At 39.4% G+C, this 20,758-nt stretch overlaps 1 protein-coding gene across 3 annotated transcripts in view; it reads left to right on the plus strand.

Moving 5' to 3' along the window:
* Positions 1-20,758, plus strand: part of acin1.S (apoptotic chromatin condensation inducer 1 S homeolog) — a 50,312-nt gene that overhangs the window by 21,375 nt on the left and 8,179 nt on the right. For 2 of the 3 annotated variants that reach the window (XM_018239747.2, XM_018239756.2), the window contains 5 exons: positions 1,215-1,327; positions 13,186-13,306; positions 17,947-17,992; positions 18,548-18,699; positions 20,396-20,545. In XM_018239747.2, the coding sequence (XP_018095236.1) occupies positions 1,215-1,327; positions 13,186-13,306; positions 17,947-17,992; positions 18,548-18,699; positions 20,396-20,545 (582 nt within the window). 3 annotated transcript variants of the gene reach the window in all.

Consider the following 20,758-nt stretch of genomic DNA (forward strand, 5'->3'; position numbering starts at 1 on the left):
AAGCAGTGTTTAGGTCACCATACACAGGCAGATTAAAGCTGCTGATATCAGTCATTTAGACCGATTCAGCAGCTTATCTGCCAGTGTATGGGGCTTCCGATGGGTCTCCCTGATCGATATCTGGCCAAGATATCGATCGGGGAGGTTTGATTTTTCTGCCGATCAAGGACCACATTGGTTAGTTGATGCAGTCCTTCTCCCAACGGCACCCATTCTCTTTGTTATAACCCAATCGTTCTGCCCTAGGGCTTAACGTTTGGATTAACTAGATGTCGTCCTGCTGTTGGTGGGCATATCGGGGAAGTTGCCAAACGAGCAAATCTTATCGTGTATGGCCACTTTAAGTCTATCTCTTTCTATTCTCTTCCATGGTGGCTCAGACTTTTCAAACAATGTGAGACAAGCCAGCTTTATTAAAAGATCTGTCTGTCTGGGGAATTAAGACTTTTTAAACATTGTTTAAAAAGTAAAAACCAGGCGTTAAGCAAAAGCTGCTTTCTCCAACGTTTTTTTTTTTTTAAAAAAATCTATAATGGAAAGTTGCTTAGAATTATGTATTCTTTTATTAGGCAATTTTTTATTTTGGGGTTGAATTGCCAGCAGCCCCATTCTTCTCGTTGCATACCCCAGTCAATTTCTATTGAATTTTTGGGTCCTTCAGAATAGTCCCTTTCATGGGTTGCTGCTCACCTATTGTGTGCCACTCAGAGGGTGTGGAGCTAAAGTACTTGTGTGCAAGCAGGGTGGAGCATTCCACATTTTCCGCATCTTGTTGTGGAGGAGGAGGAGGGTCACATATTTTAAGGATAATGGCAATCCTAGCTACTGCAAATGCTTTAAAAAAAACTTTTTATACCCACAAAACATGGCACCAAAAAATACCAAAACACCTATAGCCTTTTTTAGATAAAAACATATAACACATGACTTAACATATCGCAACTAATAGTATACTACAGTAAAACTAGGACTGCCCTGGGATCCTTGTACCAAACTGATGAATAAATGAGCCTTTACTTGCCATATACACTGTAATAGAGCACAAATGAACTTTCTAAGTATTTAAGAATTCGGAATAATAATCTTTCAACTGTCTGCTTTTTTCACTTCACTCCACCCTTCTATATCATTCCTTTTCTCGCTTCAACCTCTTCTCTTCTTATTATTAACTGCCTATCCCTTTTGATTCACCCCCTCATTCTGCCTAATCTTAGGAACAAACTAAAAGAATAAGATTGCAAAAAGAATCTGAGGATCAGGACTCTAAAAGTCCAGTCCCCATGGAGCAGGAGATAGAAGAGGAGCAAAGTCCAGAAGCCGACAGTGGGTAAGTGACATTAGAATTGTGTTAGTTGGAATCTAAAAATTCATGTTCCATTTACATGTTGCACAGCACTTTAGCCATCCCACTCATACACTTGCTGGAATCTAGTATGATTACCATCACCTGTATATTGCAATAGATCAGATATTCATTTATATTTCAGCATGATTTTATCTGCCTTTGAAACCATTACAGCTTAGCAGTAGCTCCTCAAATTAATACACTTATAAATATATACACTTATAAATGTGGCTTAATATTCAAGCCCTACCATTGACACTTAGGGAATCCCAAAAATGGCAGACTCGTTTGCTATAGGCACAGTCCAAATGCTGGAGCAGTTACAGGCACAGAATTGTGACCCTTACAGGGCCTTACCCATAGTGCAGTAAGTAGTAACAGGTTTTATTATTTTCAACATAGCCAAATTATTTGCGTTCCTTTTCTGGTCTTTTTAGCATTCACGAGGGAGGGGGGGGGTCACTGAAATAAGAAAATCTTTAGGACAGTTAATGTTCCTGTCTCTGGTGTTTCAGTCTGGCAGCTCAGTAATCCAGCTGCAGATTCTGAACTTTTACAGTTTGCTAAATTTAGTTAATACATTAGTTGATACATTATCAGCATCTTTGAAATATAAGCAGCTATTGTATCAATTGTAACAGCTGCCTTTAATGAAATGCAGGGATTCTGCTCAGGGACAAAGATAAAAAAAATGATACAATTAAATATATTAATTTAGAACAGTTTGCAAAATCGACAAACGTCCTACCCCCCGGGCTGCTTCAGAAAGACCTAAGAAGAGATTAAACTCTACACTGCAATATTAGAAAAAAACAGTCACAGATACAAAGTAATTGGAAAAAGTCTTTATTTCTGGTGAACAATCTGAAAACAACAGAACTGAAGTATTTGAAGGTAAACCAGCTATAAGGTTTCCTTTGCATGGAACTAGAACTGACAAAATGTCTAGCCCCATGTCAGATTTCAAAATCGAATATAACAAAATTGGTTTGCTCTTTTGAAAAATGGATTTCAGTGCAGTATTCTGCTGGAGCAGCACTATTAACTGATGCGTTTTGAGAAAAAAAAAACAGTTTTCCCATGACAGTATCCCTTTAAGCATTGGCATCCGATTTTTATAAGTGATTTTTCAGAAATACAGTAAAACACTGACAAAAGTAAAGGCAAATTAAATATCTCATTTAATCATTTCTCCCGCTCTACATTTTTGTTTGTCTATATATTTCTGTCCACCTAATATACAGTATGAAAGTGCTCATATTAGAGGACAAGAAAAGCACTTTATGAATGTATGCTTCTGTAATCGTTGCTTTAGACATGAATGGTATACATGATTAAGATGTATTTTATAAAAGTACTAGTAGTAGTTTCTTGAGTGTGAGGTGGCTGGATTATAGATAATTATAATATTAATTGTTTGAATGTGAAAGGGCTGAGTAATATAATTAACCTTTTATCTTAAAATATTGTGGGAAACTTGCAGCAAAGTCTTCTGCATCTGCAATATAGTGAGTTCTGTCATTCCAGTGCATCTCTATGACTGCAAGGGCTAAGCGCCTCTTCATGCACTAGTATCTGATTTTATAAGTGAGCAGTTTGAAAATGACTATAGTAAAACAGACAAAGTAAGTACACACTATTCCTGACAATGGTAATCCTTTATAGGAGGGAAATCAGGACGACTATTGTTTGTTCATAAATTAACAGGAACCCTGTATTTTTCATTGTGAAGCCAGTTTGGGTGCGTTGAGCACCACATTTTTATACAGTTTGAGTGGCAACATTAAAACAAAATTGCCTAAAAGCACTTGTTACTGAAAACACAGCTAAATAATTCAGACACCACAAAAATAAAAATTGCAAACACCAATCACTGTCACATAATACTTTAAAAGTGAATTACCCCTTTAATAGCAAGCATCTTTATAATCAGATACCCTTGCATTTTTGGATAGAATATAATGTTAAAGTAAGGTGCTGAAAACGAGCATCATTTGTATACAAGAGAGAAATTTTGAAAGTTCATGCTTCTAGCATATCACGTACAGTATGTATGTCTAGTTTGATGGCATTTATTATCTGTTGTTTTGGGTAATAGTTGCTTGTGCCTTAAGCTTGTTGTCTCCCATTCACATGAATTCTTATAGGTTTAAAAGAGTTCCCAGTAATCTGTTTCTGCATTATTTCCTGAGGGAAAGGCAACAACCAAACGCAATGCCATTGCATTAGGCTGGTGCCACACAGGCAATATAAATGCAGGGAAAGGATCAGCCAATCCTCTGGCCTCTGCCTGCTCCAGACCGACACAGTCCATTTGAGTGCAGGTACAGGAGGAGGCAGAGGCCAGCGGCTTTACCTGCAGAAATTTAATTTTTATATGGTATTTTCAATTAAAAAATCTAAGGTTTATGTGAATATTGTGCACTACTTGTCAAACGTATTGGGGATCATTTTCTAACCTGGGGAAATTGTGCACCTTGGCAGCAACTAAAAGCATCAAGTTCAGCAAGCTGCAAGTGAAGACTGTGGGTTACTGCTCAGATCCAAATTTGCAGTGAAAGTCTATATATTTGCCATAAAAAATGCAGCATATTGTTATATACACTTTTGTAAATGTAATTGTGTTCCCGTGCAATGGCCTTGGTTCCTTGCCTAAACCCGTTCATGGTAGATTTTCTATTGCATGTTCCAGCCCAAGTAATGTGAGAAGCACTGGTGACTTGCTTGTAGTAATACATTCTCCTTTACAGAGACAACAGTGATTAATGCTTTAATTGGACAGGAGGGTATTAACAAAATTTATTGGGCCCCATACAACCGTTTTCTAACCGGCTCTAAAGCCAGGTGGATGTGAAATGCAACAATGCTGTACATGTGTGGGACCAGTTATCCAGAATGCTCGGGACCTGAGGTTCTCCAGATAAGCAATCTTTCCGTAATTTGGAACTTCATACCTTAAGTCTTCTAAAAATCATTTGAACATTAAAAGGTTCCCCTTCCCTCTACCTCCATCTTTTTTCCTCCTGTCATGTCACAGGATACCGTGCTGCTCACCTTCCTTGAAGCTCCTGGGCCGAGTTGGATACTTATGTTCCACTTTGGAGGAGTTGGCGGGCTCACAAAAGTCTTGGCCCCCATCTTGGCCATTTTAAGACTAATGGGAGTGCTAATTTTGGTAAACACCCAGTCTCAGACTCTAGGACAACATATAAAGCTCACACTGAAAACTTTGGAAAAGTTTGGATGGATAAAAAAATCAGGAGAAATCTCAGTTAATACCTTTTCAACACCTGTGAGTAGAGATAGACACTGTGTCCTTAGAAATACAGTCATATGAAAAAGTTTGGGAACCCCTCTCAGCCTGCATAATAATTTACTTCACTTTCAACAAAAAAGATAACAGTGGTGGGTCTTTCATTTCCCAGGAACATCAGAGTACTGGGGTGTTTAGTGTGAAAAACTGGCTATTGTAATTTTGCTAATTTGATTGCATGTAACTGTTCAAGGGCTCTACACAAGGGCGTTTGTGCACAGGAGTTGAACCTTGAACTTCATAGGCAGGTGTGTCCAATCATGAGAAAAGGTATTTAAGGTGGCCAATTGCAAGTTGTGCTTTTGTTTGACTCTCCTCTGAAGAGTGACTGTATGAAGGAATGTAATACGGAAATGGAAGACCCAGGTTTGGCAGGCCAAGAAAAATACAGGAACAGCATATGGGATGGATTGTGAGAATGGTTACAGAAAACTCAAAGATCACCTCCAAAGACCTGCAAGAACATCTTGCTGCACTCACGCCACAGAGTCGCTTGTTGTATGCAAAAGCTCATTTAGACAAGCCGCAGTGATTTTGGAACAAAGTGCTTTGGACTGAAGAGACAAAAATTTTGTTATTTTGTAATAACTAAAAGCGCTTTGTATGGTGGAAGAGAAATACCGCATTCCAAGAAAAACACCTGCTACCTACTATCAAAATTTGGTGGAGGTTCCATCATGCTCTGGGGCTAGTTCAGGGACTGGGGCCCTTGTTAAAGTTGAGGGTCAGATGAATTCAACCCAATATCAACAAATTCTTCAGGATAATGTTCAAGCATCAGTCACAAAGTTGAAGTTACGCACGGGTTGGATATTCCAACAAGACAATGACCCTAAACACACTTCAAAATCTACAAAGGCATTTATGCAGAGGGAGAAGTACAATATTCTGTAATGGCCGTCACAATCCCCCGACTTGTATATCATCGAAAATCTATGGGATGATTTGAAGCAGGCTGTCCATGCTCAGCAATCTTCAAATTTAACTGTACTGGAAAGATTTTGTATGGACGAATGGTCAAAAATACTGCCATCCAGAATCCAGACGCTCATCGTAGGCTTTAGGAGGCATCTATTGGCTGTTACATTTGCAAAAGGAGGCTCAATTAAGTATTGATATAATATCTCTGTTGGGGTGGCCAAATTTATGCACCTGTCTAATTTTGTTATGATGCATATTGCATATTTTCTGTTAATCCAATAAACTTTGTCACTGCTGAAATACTACTGTTTCCATAAGGCATGTTATATATTAAAAATAAGTTGCTACTTTGAAAGCTCAGCCAATGATAAAACTCCAAAGAATTAAGAGGGGTTCTCAAACTTTTTCATATGACTGTAAATCTCCTGGAAGATAGAATTTTAGATGTGCAAAAAAATGTTCTAGAGATCATTCTTCATCCTTCCCCATCTGCAATGAGATGTCAGGTGGTGTTTGGGAAAAGTATAGCCACCATAGATGCAGTGAAATGGGCGAGAATACATTCAAGGTGTCAGAACAAAGATCACTCCAGTCCACAGCAGATTAAATGTATTTCAAAAGATATTGTGCGGAAACTACACTAGTGGATGAATGTTGAGAACTTGAAAATGCCCAAGTCCTTGAGTTCCCCCTCTTGGAAGGTGATCACTACAGATGCCAGCAGCCAGGACTGGGGGGCACAACTGGAGAACATGTGCACACAGGGATATTGGAGAAGGCATCAAGTAAAAAGACCTAAAAGAGCTGAAAGCAGAGCAGTTGGGGGTAATAGCATTCAGTGGATTGTGAATCATGCAGTCATGATCAAATCAGACAACATTGTGAAAACCCTGAAAAAGATCAAAAACAACAAGGCAGATGTGATACTGGTGGTACCTTGGTGGCCAAGAAGTCCTTGGTTTTCTCAGTTAGCCCAAATGGCTCTGGATCCTCCATTCAAACTTTCCAGTCATCCAAAACTGCTGATGCAAGTGGAAATCATTCACCCAAATCCAAAAAAAAACAAACAAAAAAAACAAAACAAAAACGGGCTTTAACTGCGTGGATATTGAGAGGGAAATCTTGACACATAAGGGAATAACCAGTAATACCCTCAGCACACTCATGGCAGCCAGGAAAATTCCACCTCAGAAAAGTATTGGGAGACTCAGAAAGCGTGGGCAACTCTTTTTTTTAATGGAGATCTAATAGAGACATTTCAGCAATAAATGAGATTGTACTTGTGGAATTTCTTCAATCAGGGTTTGAGTAAGTTCTGAGTTTGGCTACACTCAGAGGACAAATATCTGCTCTATCCCTTCTGTTTGAGGAAACATGGTCACAGTCTGAATTGGTGAAGAGATTTTTTCAAGGAGTAAAAAGATTAAGACCATCATCAAAATCCAAAGTCCCCTCTGGGATCTACCATTGAACCTTGAGGCCCTAAGCTCTGAACCCTCTAAAGCCTTTTCAGAAAGTGCCTTTTAAGTATTTGAATTGGAAGGCAGCCTTTCTCTTGGCTATTGCTTCAGCCAGAAAAGTGAGAGAAATTCACGCTCTAACTATGGATGAAAACAGTAATCTTTTTATCCATGACAAAGTGGTGCTTCGTACTCCTAACAAATTTATCTCAAAGGTGGGATCAGATTTTCTTAGATTTCAGGACATCACATTACCTTATCTTCATTATACAGACTCAATGGATAAGCCCAGTCCTTTGGGTGTGGGAATCTGCTTAAAAAATACTTACAAAGAGTGGAAGACTTCAGAATTTCTAATTCACTGTTTATCAATTTACATGGAAAAAGGAAATGAGAAAAAGTTGCAAAAACGACTGTTGCTAAATGGATAAAGATGTGCATCCAAGAAGCGTACCTTCCACAGGCAGTACCAGTACCAAAAATATGTAATGCTCGCTCAACTTGAGCAGTTGCAGCTTCCTGGGCCTTCAATGCCCAGGCTTCAGACAAAGAATTGTTGGGCTGCAGTGTGGTCTTCCCTACATACCATTATTAAGCGTTACAAAATTGATGTTTTTTTCTTGTAATATGGCTGCTTTTGGGCTATCTATTTAAAGCAGTTTCTAAGTTAAATATTCCCACCCTGGTGTTTTCTTGTGTTGCGTTGTTATTTTTCCTTTCATTGCCCACTGCCATGTGGAGGTATAGGAAACCAGAAACTCCTATCATACTGAGATTTTCTTTTCCTGGACTGGAACATGGCAGTGAGCATGGTTCCCACACCTTTATCTTGATAGGGGGAGAAACAGCAATTGTTAAAGATGGAGGTAGAGGAAAGGGAAACTTTTTTTTTTATTTTTTTTTACAGCTTGCATATTTTTGTGTCACTCCTACGTGGCAGGGGGTTTACCCTTTTGTTGCCAATTGCCATGTTCAAGTCCAGGAAAAGAATATCTTGGTAAGTATGATAGAATTTTCTGGTTTCCTGATAACAGATCCTATACCTGTATTGTAATTGAACTTCATTCTGGATACCTACCAGATCATCTCTAAATCTGGGCCTTAAAGCAACCACGTTTTCTTCTTGGATTGGACTAAAGCACCAACAGTGGCTTTCCTATATCACACAGCCCACCAGTGTTTGAGATTGATCCTGGTAAATATAAACAATGGGGGGGGGGGTTAACATAGGTGGTAGCATGTCATTTACTGCTGATGCTTTCTGTCTTGTGCACTTTGGCATCTCATTACACACTAGAGGTTTAATGCAAGCAAATCTGCCCAATTTGACCACATGTGCTGGGCCAACTTAGACCCCTCTGTCAATTAACAGTCAATAAGTCAGACAGTGCTTCCCATAAGTTCATACACAGGCTAAACTTCATACTTTGTCTGGACATGCCAAGTCATCCGCTTTTAGCAGCCTGTGCGTTCAGCTTCGCACCGGTGCATTTACTAGTACTGGAGCGATCAGACAAGCTTTTGTGATTAGGTATTATAGTTTCATAATCTATCTGTGGTAGGCTGAGCAAAGCTATTTGCCAAATGGTTACTTTAGTTTACTGCACTTGGGCTTATTAAATGAGAGCTAGTATGTTCAGTTGCACATAATAGTCCTACTTTATTGGAGCTCATCACTTTGCTTTTCTCTTTAAAGTCGCACACTTTTATGGTTAATCTACTGAGGAGACATTTGAGTCTTTTTGTAAAAATACCAATGATTTTAGTCTCTATAAGGTGTTCTATAAAGTAGAGCAAATTAGAGGGGGCAGTGTGCAGTCATGGGCACAGTTACAGAGACTGTACACATCTTTAATAGCGTTGCCACCTGACTAAAATATACATTAACCCATTTTTTTTAACAAATCTCAGCCACATCAGCAGTGGCAGATATCTCTGATTTAATGCAGATCACTGTGTTGTCTTGTACATGTGACAATAAATTTCACTTCCAGGGCAGTGAATTCTAACTGGCCAAGCAAAGCAGTCACTTGGAGAGACCAGTGCCCAGCATATTATGTATATACCGCAAAGGATCAGCAATTTCCCTTAGGGTCAGGGCACACAAGCAGATTCGGGGAGATTAGTCGCCCAGCGAACAATTCTCTTCTTCTTGGTGGCGACTAATCTCCCTGAACTGCCTTCCGCCAGCTATAATGAACATCACCGGCGGGAAGGCACTCAGAGCGCTTTGTTTTCTGAAGTCGCCGAAGTTGAATGGGCGACTAATCTCCCTGAATCTGCCTGTGTGTCCCTGACCCTTAGGGTTTCCCTTTTATGTCAGTACAGGTATGGCATCCGTTATCTGGAAACCAGTTATCCAGAAAGCTCTGAAGGTCATAACCCATAGAGTCATATTGTATTGGAGCAAAAGTTGCCTCAGAGCAGTAACCCATAGCAACCAACTAGGTGTTTGTGTTCAGTGTTGTGTTTGTCTCAGAGTGAAATACTGATTGGTTACTCATTTTGTCCAGCTGTTTGCAGACTATGAATCCGCTGCAGGGTTTGCTCCACAACATTCAAAACCCTCCATAGTTTGTACTGTTGGAAAGTGTTGCCCTGAGGCATATTAACTCCGTGGCCTTCGCAATACCTGGATAGAAGGTGGCCGCAACTCTATATTGCACGCAGCACTATTATTTCTATACGCTGAATATATATTTTAGAGATAGAAAGCTATTGTAATACTGTTATTTCTGATAAGCTCTTCCTGTGCACTAGCAGTGCCTAAAGCATGCTGGGAGTTGTAGTCCAACTTGATCTCTAGAGCCGATGTGAAAGTGCTAAACGTAGAAATAAGTGTAGAGCTGTAGTTGAACTACAAGCCGGTACAACGACGCTGGGGTTGGTAGTTGAAAGAGGACTGGTGGGCCCCCCAAATGGATCAGGATGATGCCAGCGTGTATAGTAGCACATTGCCTTTCCTGAGCAGTCCGGTAGGAAAGCTCTTCCACGCTCTGTAACTAGAGCAGCTCGCAGCCGCGTCCCACCCTTTGCCCGCCTCTAAGAACCTTCCTTTCTGCGCTGGGGGCTGCTGGGTAATAATCAAGATGGCTGCCGAGCATGTTTGAGTGTAGCTCCCCTGCCGGAGAGCGAGCTAAATTTGGTAGTACCGGGACCAGGCCAGAGACCCGCGGCTGCCTTCGCTCTTCTCTCTTTTTCTTTTCCCCGCTGCTTCTTGTTCCCTTTCTTCCTCTCAGCTTATCCATTCGACCTCCAAAGGTTCCTCCCTCCTCCCGTCCCTCCCCCCTTTTCCTTTCAGCCGGCTGCCAGGGAAATGTTATCAGAAAACAAAGACTGGTAAGAGGATTCCGTGTGGGTGCTAGAGGTGCTTACGGTGTTCGAGGGGTGGCTGGGCGGCAGGGTTGCATTGGTGCCGGGAAGCCACGTGACGAGCAGGACGTGCTGCTGCTGCCGCCGCAGTGGGTGAGCGCGTAGGGCTTGCATGTTGTGTGGGCTATAGCCTCCCGTGCTTGTGGCCTCCTTCTCGACGTCATGCTCATCCATTCCACTACAACCGGAATGGCCTGGGACCACCCTTTCGTGTCGGAACTATAACCAACCTCTCATTCTTAGCTGCTTATGGTTGTAGTTGAACAACAGCTGGAGGGTCGCAGCTTATGGTTTTTATATACAGGTTTCTGGGACTGTCCACTGTAAAGTTCTCTGGAATGAATGGTTATGAGTTTAAGGTATCACAGCTTGTGCTGTAAGTGGGGAGAGCTCTATATTGTACCTGGAGCATTTGAGGTTAAATCTAGAAGCAAAGAAGTGTGAAAGAAACTTGGTTTATTTTTGTTTGAAAGCCTATCATCTCCCAGATGGGTCACATTATATAGGGCACTTTGATTGCAGCTCGAATAGCTTCATTAACTACTGTACACTATGGCCATGACCAGGGGTCCCCAACCTTTTTTACCCATGAGCCACACTCAAGTATAAAATAATATTGGAGAGCAACACAAGCAAGCAAAAAGTTCCCTGGGCTTCCAAATAAGCTGTGATTAGGTATTGGTAGCCCCTATGTGGACTTGCAGCCTACAGGAGGCTCTGTTTGGCCGTATGCATGTTTTTTATGCAACTAAAGCTTGCCTTTAAACCAGGAACTCAAAAAGAATCACCTGCTTGGAGGCCATTGGAAGCAATATCCAAAGGGTTGAAGAGCAACATGTTGCTCATGAGTTACTGGTCGGGGATCACTGTTCTAGACATTGCAAGTCAGATGGGCCGTTTAGGCAAATACCTCTGTCATCCTGGTGCAACAAAGATTCTATCCTGATGGAAAAATCCTGTTAGTTGGCCAGAAGCAAACAAAGTGAGGTGCAACTTAAATGAACTGTAACCCCAAAAACCAAAAGTGTTTAAAATGACCATATAATGTCCTGTTGCCCTGCAGTGGCAAAACTGGTGTGTTTGCTTCAGAGACACAACTATAGTTTATATAAACAAGCTGCTGTGTAGCCATGGGGGCAACCATTCAAGCACAGGATACACAGGAGATAACTGTTAAAGGAACAATAACACCAAAAAATGCAAGTGTTTTAAAGTAATGAAAATATCATGTACTGTTGCCCTGCACTTGTAAAACTGATCTGTTTGCTTCAGAAACACTACAATAGTTCATATAAACAAGCTGCTGTGGAGCAATGGCGGAAATTGAAAAACGGCTAAATGGCACAGGTTAACGAATGGATAACAGATAACACCATTAGACAGACAGAGCTTATCTGCTATCTGCTGTGTAACTTGAGCTTTTTCTCCTTTGAATGGCTGCCCCCATTGCTACACAGCAGCTTATTTATATAAACAATAGTAGTGTTTCTGAAGCAAACACAACAGTTTTACCAGTGCAGGGCAACACTGCATTATATTTTCATTACTTTAAAACACTTTTATTTTTTGACGTTACTGTTCCTTTAAGTTAAGAATTCCATTGTATACTACAGAGTTTCTGTTTGTTGCTATGTATCAGGGTGCATTTTCTCCTTTTTTCTGCTTTGAATGGCTGCCCCATGGCTACACAGCAGCTTGTTTATATAAACTATAGTTGTGTTTGTGAAGTAAATACATCAGTTTTACCAGTGCAGCACAACAGTACATTATATGTTCATGACTTAAAAACACTTTTTTTTTATTTTTTGATGTTCCAATGACACAGGGATGTTAGGCTGAGGTTACTTAGTCACAGTTTATATTTTGTAAGGGAATAATTAAGAATCATTTTAGAAGAAAGGGTTATGGGTGAATAGATTGTCTATAGTGTTATGCTAATGCTGCGGGTAAGTTTGTCCATATAGCTTGATCTTTGATGGTGCTTATTGGATCAAATTGAATCGGTTGCACTACAAACATTAGTCTGGAAAAAGCATACCCTGCAGCTATTTTCCTAATTTTTCCCCCTTTTTAAAATACACAAATTTTCCAAATTATTAGACCATATGGTGTTCTATGAGTAATGCCACATGTGAAGATGGCCAGTGGTCATAGGAACTGGATTGGATGGCTGATGTACATAATAATGTGTGACTGCCACAGCTGTCTTCATCAGTGTGCAGTGATGGTAAACATATGGAATGCATCAAGTGCAGCCAGCTATTTGAAGTACACCATGAGTTGTGATTGTGGCCCTATTGCTTAGTTCATTTCTGTGACAAAGATCTTTTGTGTTCTGGTGTGTTGATATTGCAAGGTATTAATTGAAATGGGCAGAAGGCTTGGGGATACCTTTTGTTTGTAGTTGCTGTGCAGCCCAGATTAGGACTTCATTTGAGGGTGTTGTTGGTAATCTTGGGGGTTCTAGAGTACATTGTAATAGATATTGTTAACCTGACTGGCAAAACTCCATATTTACTGCTTTAGTATTTAGTTGATTTTTGTAATCCAAAAGTAGCTGTTAACTAAGAGGAAATTAGGGGCTTCTCTCCCAGTTAAAACTGTTTTGCCCCTTAGATTGTCTTTTGCACATTCACAGGCTTTCTTCTTGTAAAATAAATATTTTAACATGTGACATGGAATGAGCATAGTAATCAATATTATACTATAGTCAGTGGCTCATATAGAGTGTTCATTTGCTCTTTCTAAATTGCTTTTTTTTTTTTTTTTTGCAGCACACCAGAGAGTGAGGACGTGGTGATGGAGGCTGCAGAGTGTCAAACAGAGGGTGAGACCCAAGAGGCTGCACCCCCACAGTCCTCAGAGGAATGTTGTGAAGGAGATGACAAAAAAGAGGTAAGAAAATGTTTCTCTACATCCTCACTTCATGGGTGTGAGACTGGTATTCAGCTAGGTACAGAGCATAGCACGCATTATTTGTATGGGACCTCCAACCCAATACCCAAGCAGTGAATTATTGATGGACCCTGCTTTTCCATATCCTATGAAGTTACATAGTTAAATCGGGTTGAAAAAGACAATGCCCATCAAGTCCAACCCCTCCAAATGAAAACTCAGCATCCATACACACACCCCTCCCTACTTTCACACAAATTATATATACCCATACCTATACTAACTATAGAGTTTAGTATCACAATAGCCATTGATATTCTGTCTGTCCAAAAAATCATCCAAGCCATTCTTAAAGGCATTAACTGAATCAGCTTTCACAGCATCACCTGGCAGTGCATTCCACAACCTCACTGACCTGACTGTGAAGAACCCCCTTGGTTGCTTCAAATGAAAGTTCTTTTGTTCTAGTCTGAAGGGGTGGCCTCTGGTACAGTGATCCTCTTTATGGATAAAAAGGTCCCCTGCTATTTGTCTATAATGTCCTCTAATGTACTTGTAAAGTGTAATCATGTCCCCTCGCAATTAGACAATTTATAATCTACAAAAAACCCTTGATCCTTCTCATTTAAGCAAACTCCCAACACACTGCCATTTAGTGTATAACTTGCATTTGTTATTTTTTACAAAGTGCATAACCTTGCATTTATCAACATTGAACCTCATTTTCCAGTTTGCTGCCCAGTTTCCCAACTTAAACAAAATGCAAAGTGGCAGCATCCTGCATGGAACCTATAGTTCTGCACAATTTAGTATCATCAGCAATAATAGAAACCGTACTTTCAATGCCCACCTCCAGGTCATTAATAAACAAGTTGAAAAGCAAGGGACCTAGTACAGAGCCCTGCGTTACTCCACTAACAACACTGGTCCAATTAGAAAATGTTCCATTTACCACCACTCTTTGTAGTCGTCTTTTAGCCAGTTCTCTATCCAGGTACAAATACTATGTACATTCCTTAATTTAACCAGTAACCTTTTGTGTGACACTGTATCAAATTCTTTAGCAAAGTCTAAGTAAATCACATCCACTGCCATCCCAGAATCGAGGTCCCTGATTACCTTCTAATAAAAAGAAATTAAGTTAAGTTGCAGAATATGTTAGTATTCAGTGCTAAATAGGTTATATAATATAATAATGCTACAGATTAAAAAGTAGGCAATTGTGGGCATTGTTCTGTAACTGTAGCAAAATATTATTTTATCTTAGTATAATCAAATGAAAATTTACTATTTTCAATATGTTCTTTGGTGTGTGTGGAGTCCCAGACACAAGTGCATTAAGAGGGAAGTTGCTGCTGTGTATAAGGACTTCATTGTGGGAGTTTGGCAAACAATCTACATGACCTTCCCTTAATTAGAGCTGTGTAGGTGTTTAAGGGGTAGTTTATACATAGCTCTTAGCATGAATTAGATTGTAGGTTTTTTTTTTGTTTTTTTTTAATCTGCAGTTTATTTTTTGTGTTTTTTCAATAATTTTCTTTAGAATGTCTGACTGCTAAGGCTTAATTATCATTGTAACCTGGCAGCAATTGGAAAAAAAAGTCAGAATGGAATATTAATTTGTTTTTAGGGTTCTTTTAACCACAAAAACCACATAACATACGGTTTAAGGCTGATCAAAAGTAGAACAGAAAGGCTTAAATAAAAAAATATGAGTCCATTAAAATATTTCTAGAACTGATACAGCTACAAAATACTAAAAGCTGACACAAAGGTGAAACACTGGGAATTGCGGGTTGGAACGACAACAAATTGCAGTTGGGATATTTATTGGGAGATGGTGTTATAAGGTGCTCCCTGCTCTCTCCCACCTCCCTTGTCAACCAGCGAAGCCTGTATATGTATGTGTGCCGTTCCTTCCTCCGTAAAGACATGTGTCCCATCGCCCCAGCGCCTTCACCAAATCCCTGCTGGACTACCAGGCACAGCATTACCCATTCAGAGCCCAGCTTTACCCAAGCAGCCCGGAGGGTGTTGGACAGATGCAGCTGTGTGCCATAAGAAAGGAGGAATGGGTGGGCATCATATCCCCTTCAGCCTGATTCTGATGTCACGAAATACAAGTGTCTTTAACACGTGGCCCCAAAGCAAAGACTGGGTGCAATTATGTACACTAAGAAAGCTGTACATTTGCAAATATATGAGCTGCTTTTCATGAATGGGCAATGTTCTGCATGAGCTATAAAAATATATTTAAAACACTTGACTGTTTATTGCTGGGGTTTCCCTATTCTACGAAAAACAGATGTCTCTGCAGCAAATGTCTCAAAGATCTTTTGTTTTTAAAAAGTTTAGTTCAGTCATAAGGTACTCCATATAATCCATTCCACAGCTTGGATTTGTTCGGCTCACAAACACAAGAACAAGCATAGCTATACTGAAAACCGGCATGTTCCAAGACACTGTGGAGCAAAGTTGTTGGACATTATACAGACTCTTGATCTTGTCATGCAAAACTGCAAAATCTGAAATGCTTCTACCAAAGACACTCATCTTTTTGCCTTGTAAGCTATATATTCAACAGACCACTTGGCATTACAGTTTGATTGGGACTCCACTTTGTGTCATTTTGGCCTTTAAAGATGGTGATATGGAGATTTGACCCTTCTGCCAGGAGTGCTCATCATCTGCAGACCAACGTTTTGTGTCAATGGTCATAGGTCTGCATCCCCTCAGAAACACTCTGAACCTGTGGGGGTTGCCCCTTGGAGGAAACGGGCTCTCTACAAGATCTTAAAGATTATGAACTTTGCTTACAATTGACTTACAACCTCTTTATGGCAAGGATCTCAATGGGACGATTACCCCTCTCACCCACCCTCCTCACCGCTCACCATTTCCTCCCATCACACCTTCCAAAAATACACGACAAAACCAATTCCAAAATATTCAGAGGGGCATCGGCTGGCCATTCCCGAGCCACGTGGGAGAGAAACACGGGGTACCAGGACACTTCTTCACTCCTGATTAATCGTTGGTTTATATATTTTCTTTTATCTACTTCCCTCTGTCTCCTTAGCCCTCTTATTTTTTTTTTTTTTGTTTTTGCTTTTTATTTTTTTTAATGCTGAAGGATTATTTAAGGGCAACAATACTCACCACTGTCCATAAATCCGAAGTCTATTTCACTGGAAGTAGACCTATTCAGTTAGCCAAGGTTACTCTGTTTAGCATAACAGAAAATTGTCCACGCAACTGTTGGTAGAAGAGTCACATTTAGTGCGAACAATGTGTTAAAGCCTCAACCCTATATCTTGTACCACAGACAACAAATTTGAGCTAAAGCTGATTACATTTTAGAGCATAGGTGTTTTCTCTGTCTTGTAGTTGGAAGCACCACCTCTCAAATTTTAAATTCTGTAACCCATTCTCTTTCCTTTGTAACCAGAGGAATATTTTGTCAATTGTATGGTCTATTTCCATAGAAGCAGACGGCAATTTATGAACAATGGAATGCAGAACCCCTTTAAATTGTCCTTACATTCTCTTTCTTTCTTCTTGTAAGAAAAAGCAGCTAACAATATTTGGTGAATCCTTTTGTGCTGGTTTAGATCATGTTACTCACATGTGATTTTATTTTATTATATGCCAATCATGTTGAATAAGGAAGATAATTACATAGCAGATATCAGGCTGTGTAGAATATAATGGTTTCCGTTTTTACAAGGAAAACAAGTGTTCAAACACCATTCTTGGTTTTCTGCAAGAGTAGAGCTTTATAACCTTTCTTATATAGTATATGGCTTTTTTGTACCTCTGGCCAAGGGCAGAGTAGCACAGACGTTTAATGGCTGCCATCTTTGCCATTGTTGAGAGAATGCACTCTGGAATCCGGAACACATTTGGTTTAAAAATGTTCCAAAAGCACATTTTGAACATGCCGATGAAGGATTCTGAAATCCAGCAGATATTTGGCAGTTTTTCAGCCAAATAAGCTGTCATCGGCCAAAACGATGATGACTTGTTCTGGGGGATTTGAATAGGTAGCTTTTATCAACCCATACATGGCCAGTTTCATGTCCTTTCAAACTAAGGAATCATAGGCCCGTGTAAAATTGTATTTTTTGGAAGTTTGTGTCATTTTTTAAATAAGCTAAACTGAACAAGCTTTTTTCCGCTTTATTCTGTCCGTATAAAATAGCCGCAGTAATACTAGCCTTTTAAGACTAATAACTTGTATATGAAATAATAACATTCTTGTAAATGAAGATCTCGAGAAGGGCCTGTTACACTGCAGATATGCTAAAAGTATGGTCTATAAAATCCTGGAATCATTCAGGTGTTTGCTAAATTCTTTAGTATAGGGAAGATGAACAATTTTCTTTTTGTAGAATATATAAGACTGCAATATCATTGATTTAAACCAGCACTTTTGAGATTTTTTTTTTATGATGCTTTAACTTACATGAAGTTTGACTGATGCAATCATACTGAATTTCAGAAACAGGATTTTTATTTCATAATTTAAAAAAAAAAAAATATTGTAAAATGACTAACAATTGTCTTTTCTTCCCGGGGTGCAATTTTTACATCACCCCACTTTTTCTTGTTTCTCTTTGCTACTTTCTACCTTTCTTTAGAGTACTACTCCACCAAGAACATTCAAACGGAAGATCTCTGTTATATGTAAGTAAAGATCAATTCATTCAGTCATATGGTTAAGTTAATCTAACTGCAGTTTGACTAAATAATAAAGGCACATCCGGACATTAAAAGGGTTTTGACCTTCCAAACACTTTTTTTCAGTTCATTTGTTTTCAGATTGTTCCCCAGAAATAGACTTTTTTCAATAACTTTTCATTATTTATTTTTTACTGTTTTTTTCAAAATCCAAGTTTAATGTTCGTGTCTCTGGTATTTCAGTCTGTCAGCTCAGTAATTCAGGTGCAGACTCTAAACTGTTACAATTATGCAACATTTAGTTGATTCATTTCTCAGCAGCATCTCTGGAGTATTAGTATCATCACTGGTACAGTTATAGGACCTATTTTAATAAATTAGCCCTAAGATAGTAAAGGAAATCCACTCATGCAATTGTATTTATACAATTGTCATCATTGTTAGGTTGCCCTGAATATGTATATATTTTGAAAATGGCAACATTTAATATTTCCATTTGTTTTAGTAAGGAATGAAAATGGGTTTGCCCTGCAACAATATAAACATTTTCTCTCCCATTAGCTGCCAGTAAATGTTCTATTCAGCCTTCATCATCCACTACAATGAACAGCGACAATGAGGGTGCTCATCCAGCAAGACGGAGGCGCTGGGGAGCCAGTACAGCAACAACACAGAAAAAACCCTCCATAAGCATCTCAACTGAATCACTTAAGGTACAATAGTCCAGAAGGTGACAGAGGAATCATTGAATGTGTGCTCTTATTGCTAATTTAATGCTTGTATTAAATAAATGTCTTTATAATTTGTAACTAGTATTCACTTTTAAATATGTGTACATTAGTCCACAATTTTCCAATTTTCTGGGGACAGCTAAGATTGGACTGCAATCCTTTCATAACATGGTAGTAGCTGCAGTTAAATTAGATGCACCACCAGTGTACAGTTTAGTACAGCCTGATGTTTTGAGTTGTAATTTCTGCACGAATCAATAAATGCAAACGACAAATAATGCATCATGTGTATTGGAAGTGCCTTCTGATATTTATTTGATAAGATCCATTTGGTGGGCTGGCTGGTTTAGTTCATCTAGTAGTGTGTGAAAACTGCAGTGTGAGGGTTAAAGGTGCTAATATGTCACATTAAGTGAGCCTGCTTCAGCCAATGTACTGATCATTTTGTATTTGCTGCAATATCAGCCATATAACATCAGAAACGCAATTTTTTTAGATTTTTACTTTTCTTAAAAAATGTGTACCGTTTTTATAAGAAACCTGACTGTATATAGTGAAATTCTCCCTTCATTTAGTGCTGTGGATAGGAATTGTCAGACAGTCCCTAACTGCTCTGCAGGGAAACAATCATACTTATAAACAGCAGGGGGAGCCCCCACCTTCCCAGCCATGCAGAACTCAAGCAGCTTTGTTTGTTTCCCTGTAGAACAGTCCGCAATTGTAGAGATTTGTATTGGATTTTATTTTTGCCTTTATATCCCCTTTACTGTTTCCAACTCCAGCTGCAGGGACAAAGATCATGGAGCCAGATTTAAACAGATAAACTGGGATTCTATTTAGAGGATTATTTTACTGCAGCCACTAGCTCTGCAGAGTTGGAGAGAGTTGTATTAAACAATACAAAAACTATAAAATCCATATTAGATTACATGACAATACCCAGGACCCAGTGCAGTCTGCATAATCTGATTATTAAGCAGTCTTGCTGTATCGGCTTCTGGCAGATATGTGCTGTTTTGATAATTTATGACGATCCCTAAGCAGCCCAGACCACACTGAGCATGTGCACAGTCTTGCAAAGATGTTTAACAAAGTTACAAGATGGTGTCCCTCTGTGGCCAACTTTGAAAGCATGAATCATTGGTTTGATTAGGCTTGTGCTGCTGTAAGTTAGTGTTTATGTTTAGTATACAAAAAAATACAGCATTTCTAGTCTTATTCTATTTTAGACTTTACTTCCACTTTAATGTAGCCCTAGATGCGCTTACACAAGTTAATCACAACTTTGTATGTTGCCAAGAGTTGTTCTACAGGTAGAGTGGCCAGGTTTTTTTGTAACCATAATATTTCAGTGAAGGGCCTTTTCCTGCCTTGGGGTTTCACCATTCTGATAGGTGAACACAATGGACAGGATGCACCTGTACATCTACCTAAAAATAGTGTATGGTAAAGCGCATTTATGATTATCACTTGAACCCCATCAAACCTCCGTGTAATGTGATATGTGGTGCTTTATTTGAATAGATTGGGGGGGGAGTTGTTTGTATAGAAATCACAATACCACTTTGGTAGTTCTGCTTAGTTATCAAAAATGTCTGAACCTTGTGCCATTAAGGAGTTAAAGTCTCTGCCAAATGTACAATTTGCATGCAACAAAAACTGAGTTTTCTTCTCCCAGAATCTAATCCCAGAGATAAAGGAGATAAAGCAAGAGGCAGTGGTGGACCTTCATGCTGAAGACACTCACATTTCTGAAGATGAGGCAGAGAGGAATGGAGATGACAGTTCCCATGACAAAGGCCTCAAAATTTGCAGAACGGTTACACAGGTGAGCTTGATATGTTCTCTCCTGTTAGGGATTGCTGCTAAAGGCAAAAATATAAAATCCCATTTTTACTTTCTTTAATGAAAAATAAATCTATCTCCAATATACTTCAATTAAAAAAAATAAACCTGACTGTATGCAGTGAAATTCCCCCTTATTTTACTGCTGTGGATAGGAATTGTCAGACGGTCCCCAACTGCTGTGCAGGTAAACGAT

The sequence above is a fragment of the Xenopus laevis genome, chromosome 1S (genome assembly GCF_017654675.1).
Source record: "Xenopus laevis strain J_2021 chromosome 1S, Xenopus_laevis_v10.1, whole genome shotgun sequence".
Classification (NCBI taxonomy): Eukaryota; Metazoa; Chordata; class Amphibia; order Anura; family Pipidae; genus Xenopus; species Xenopus laevis.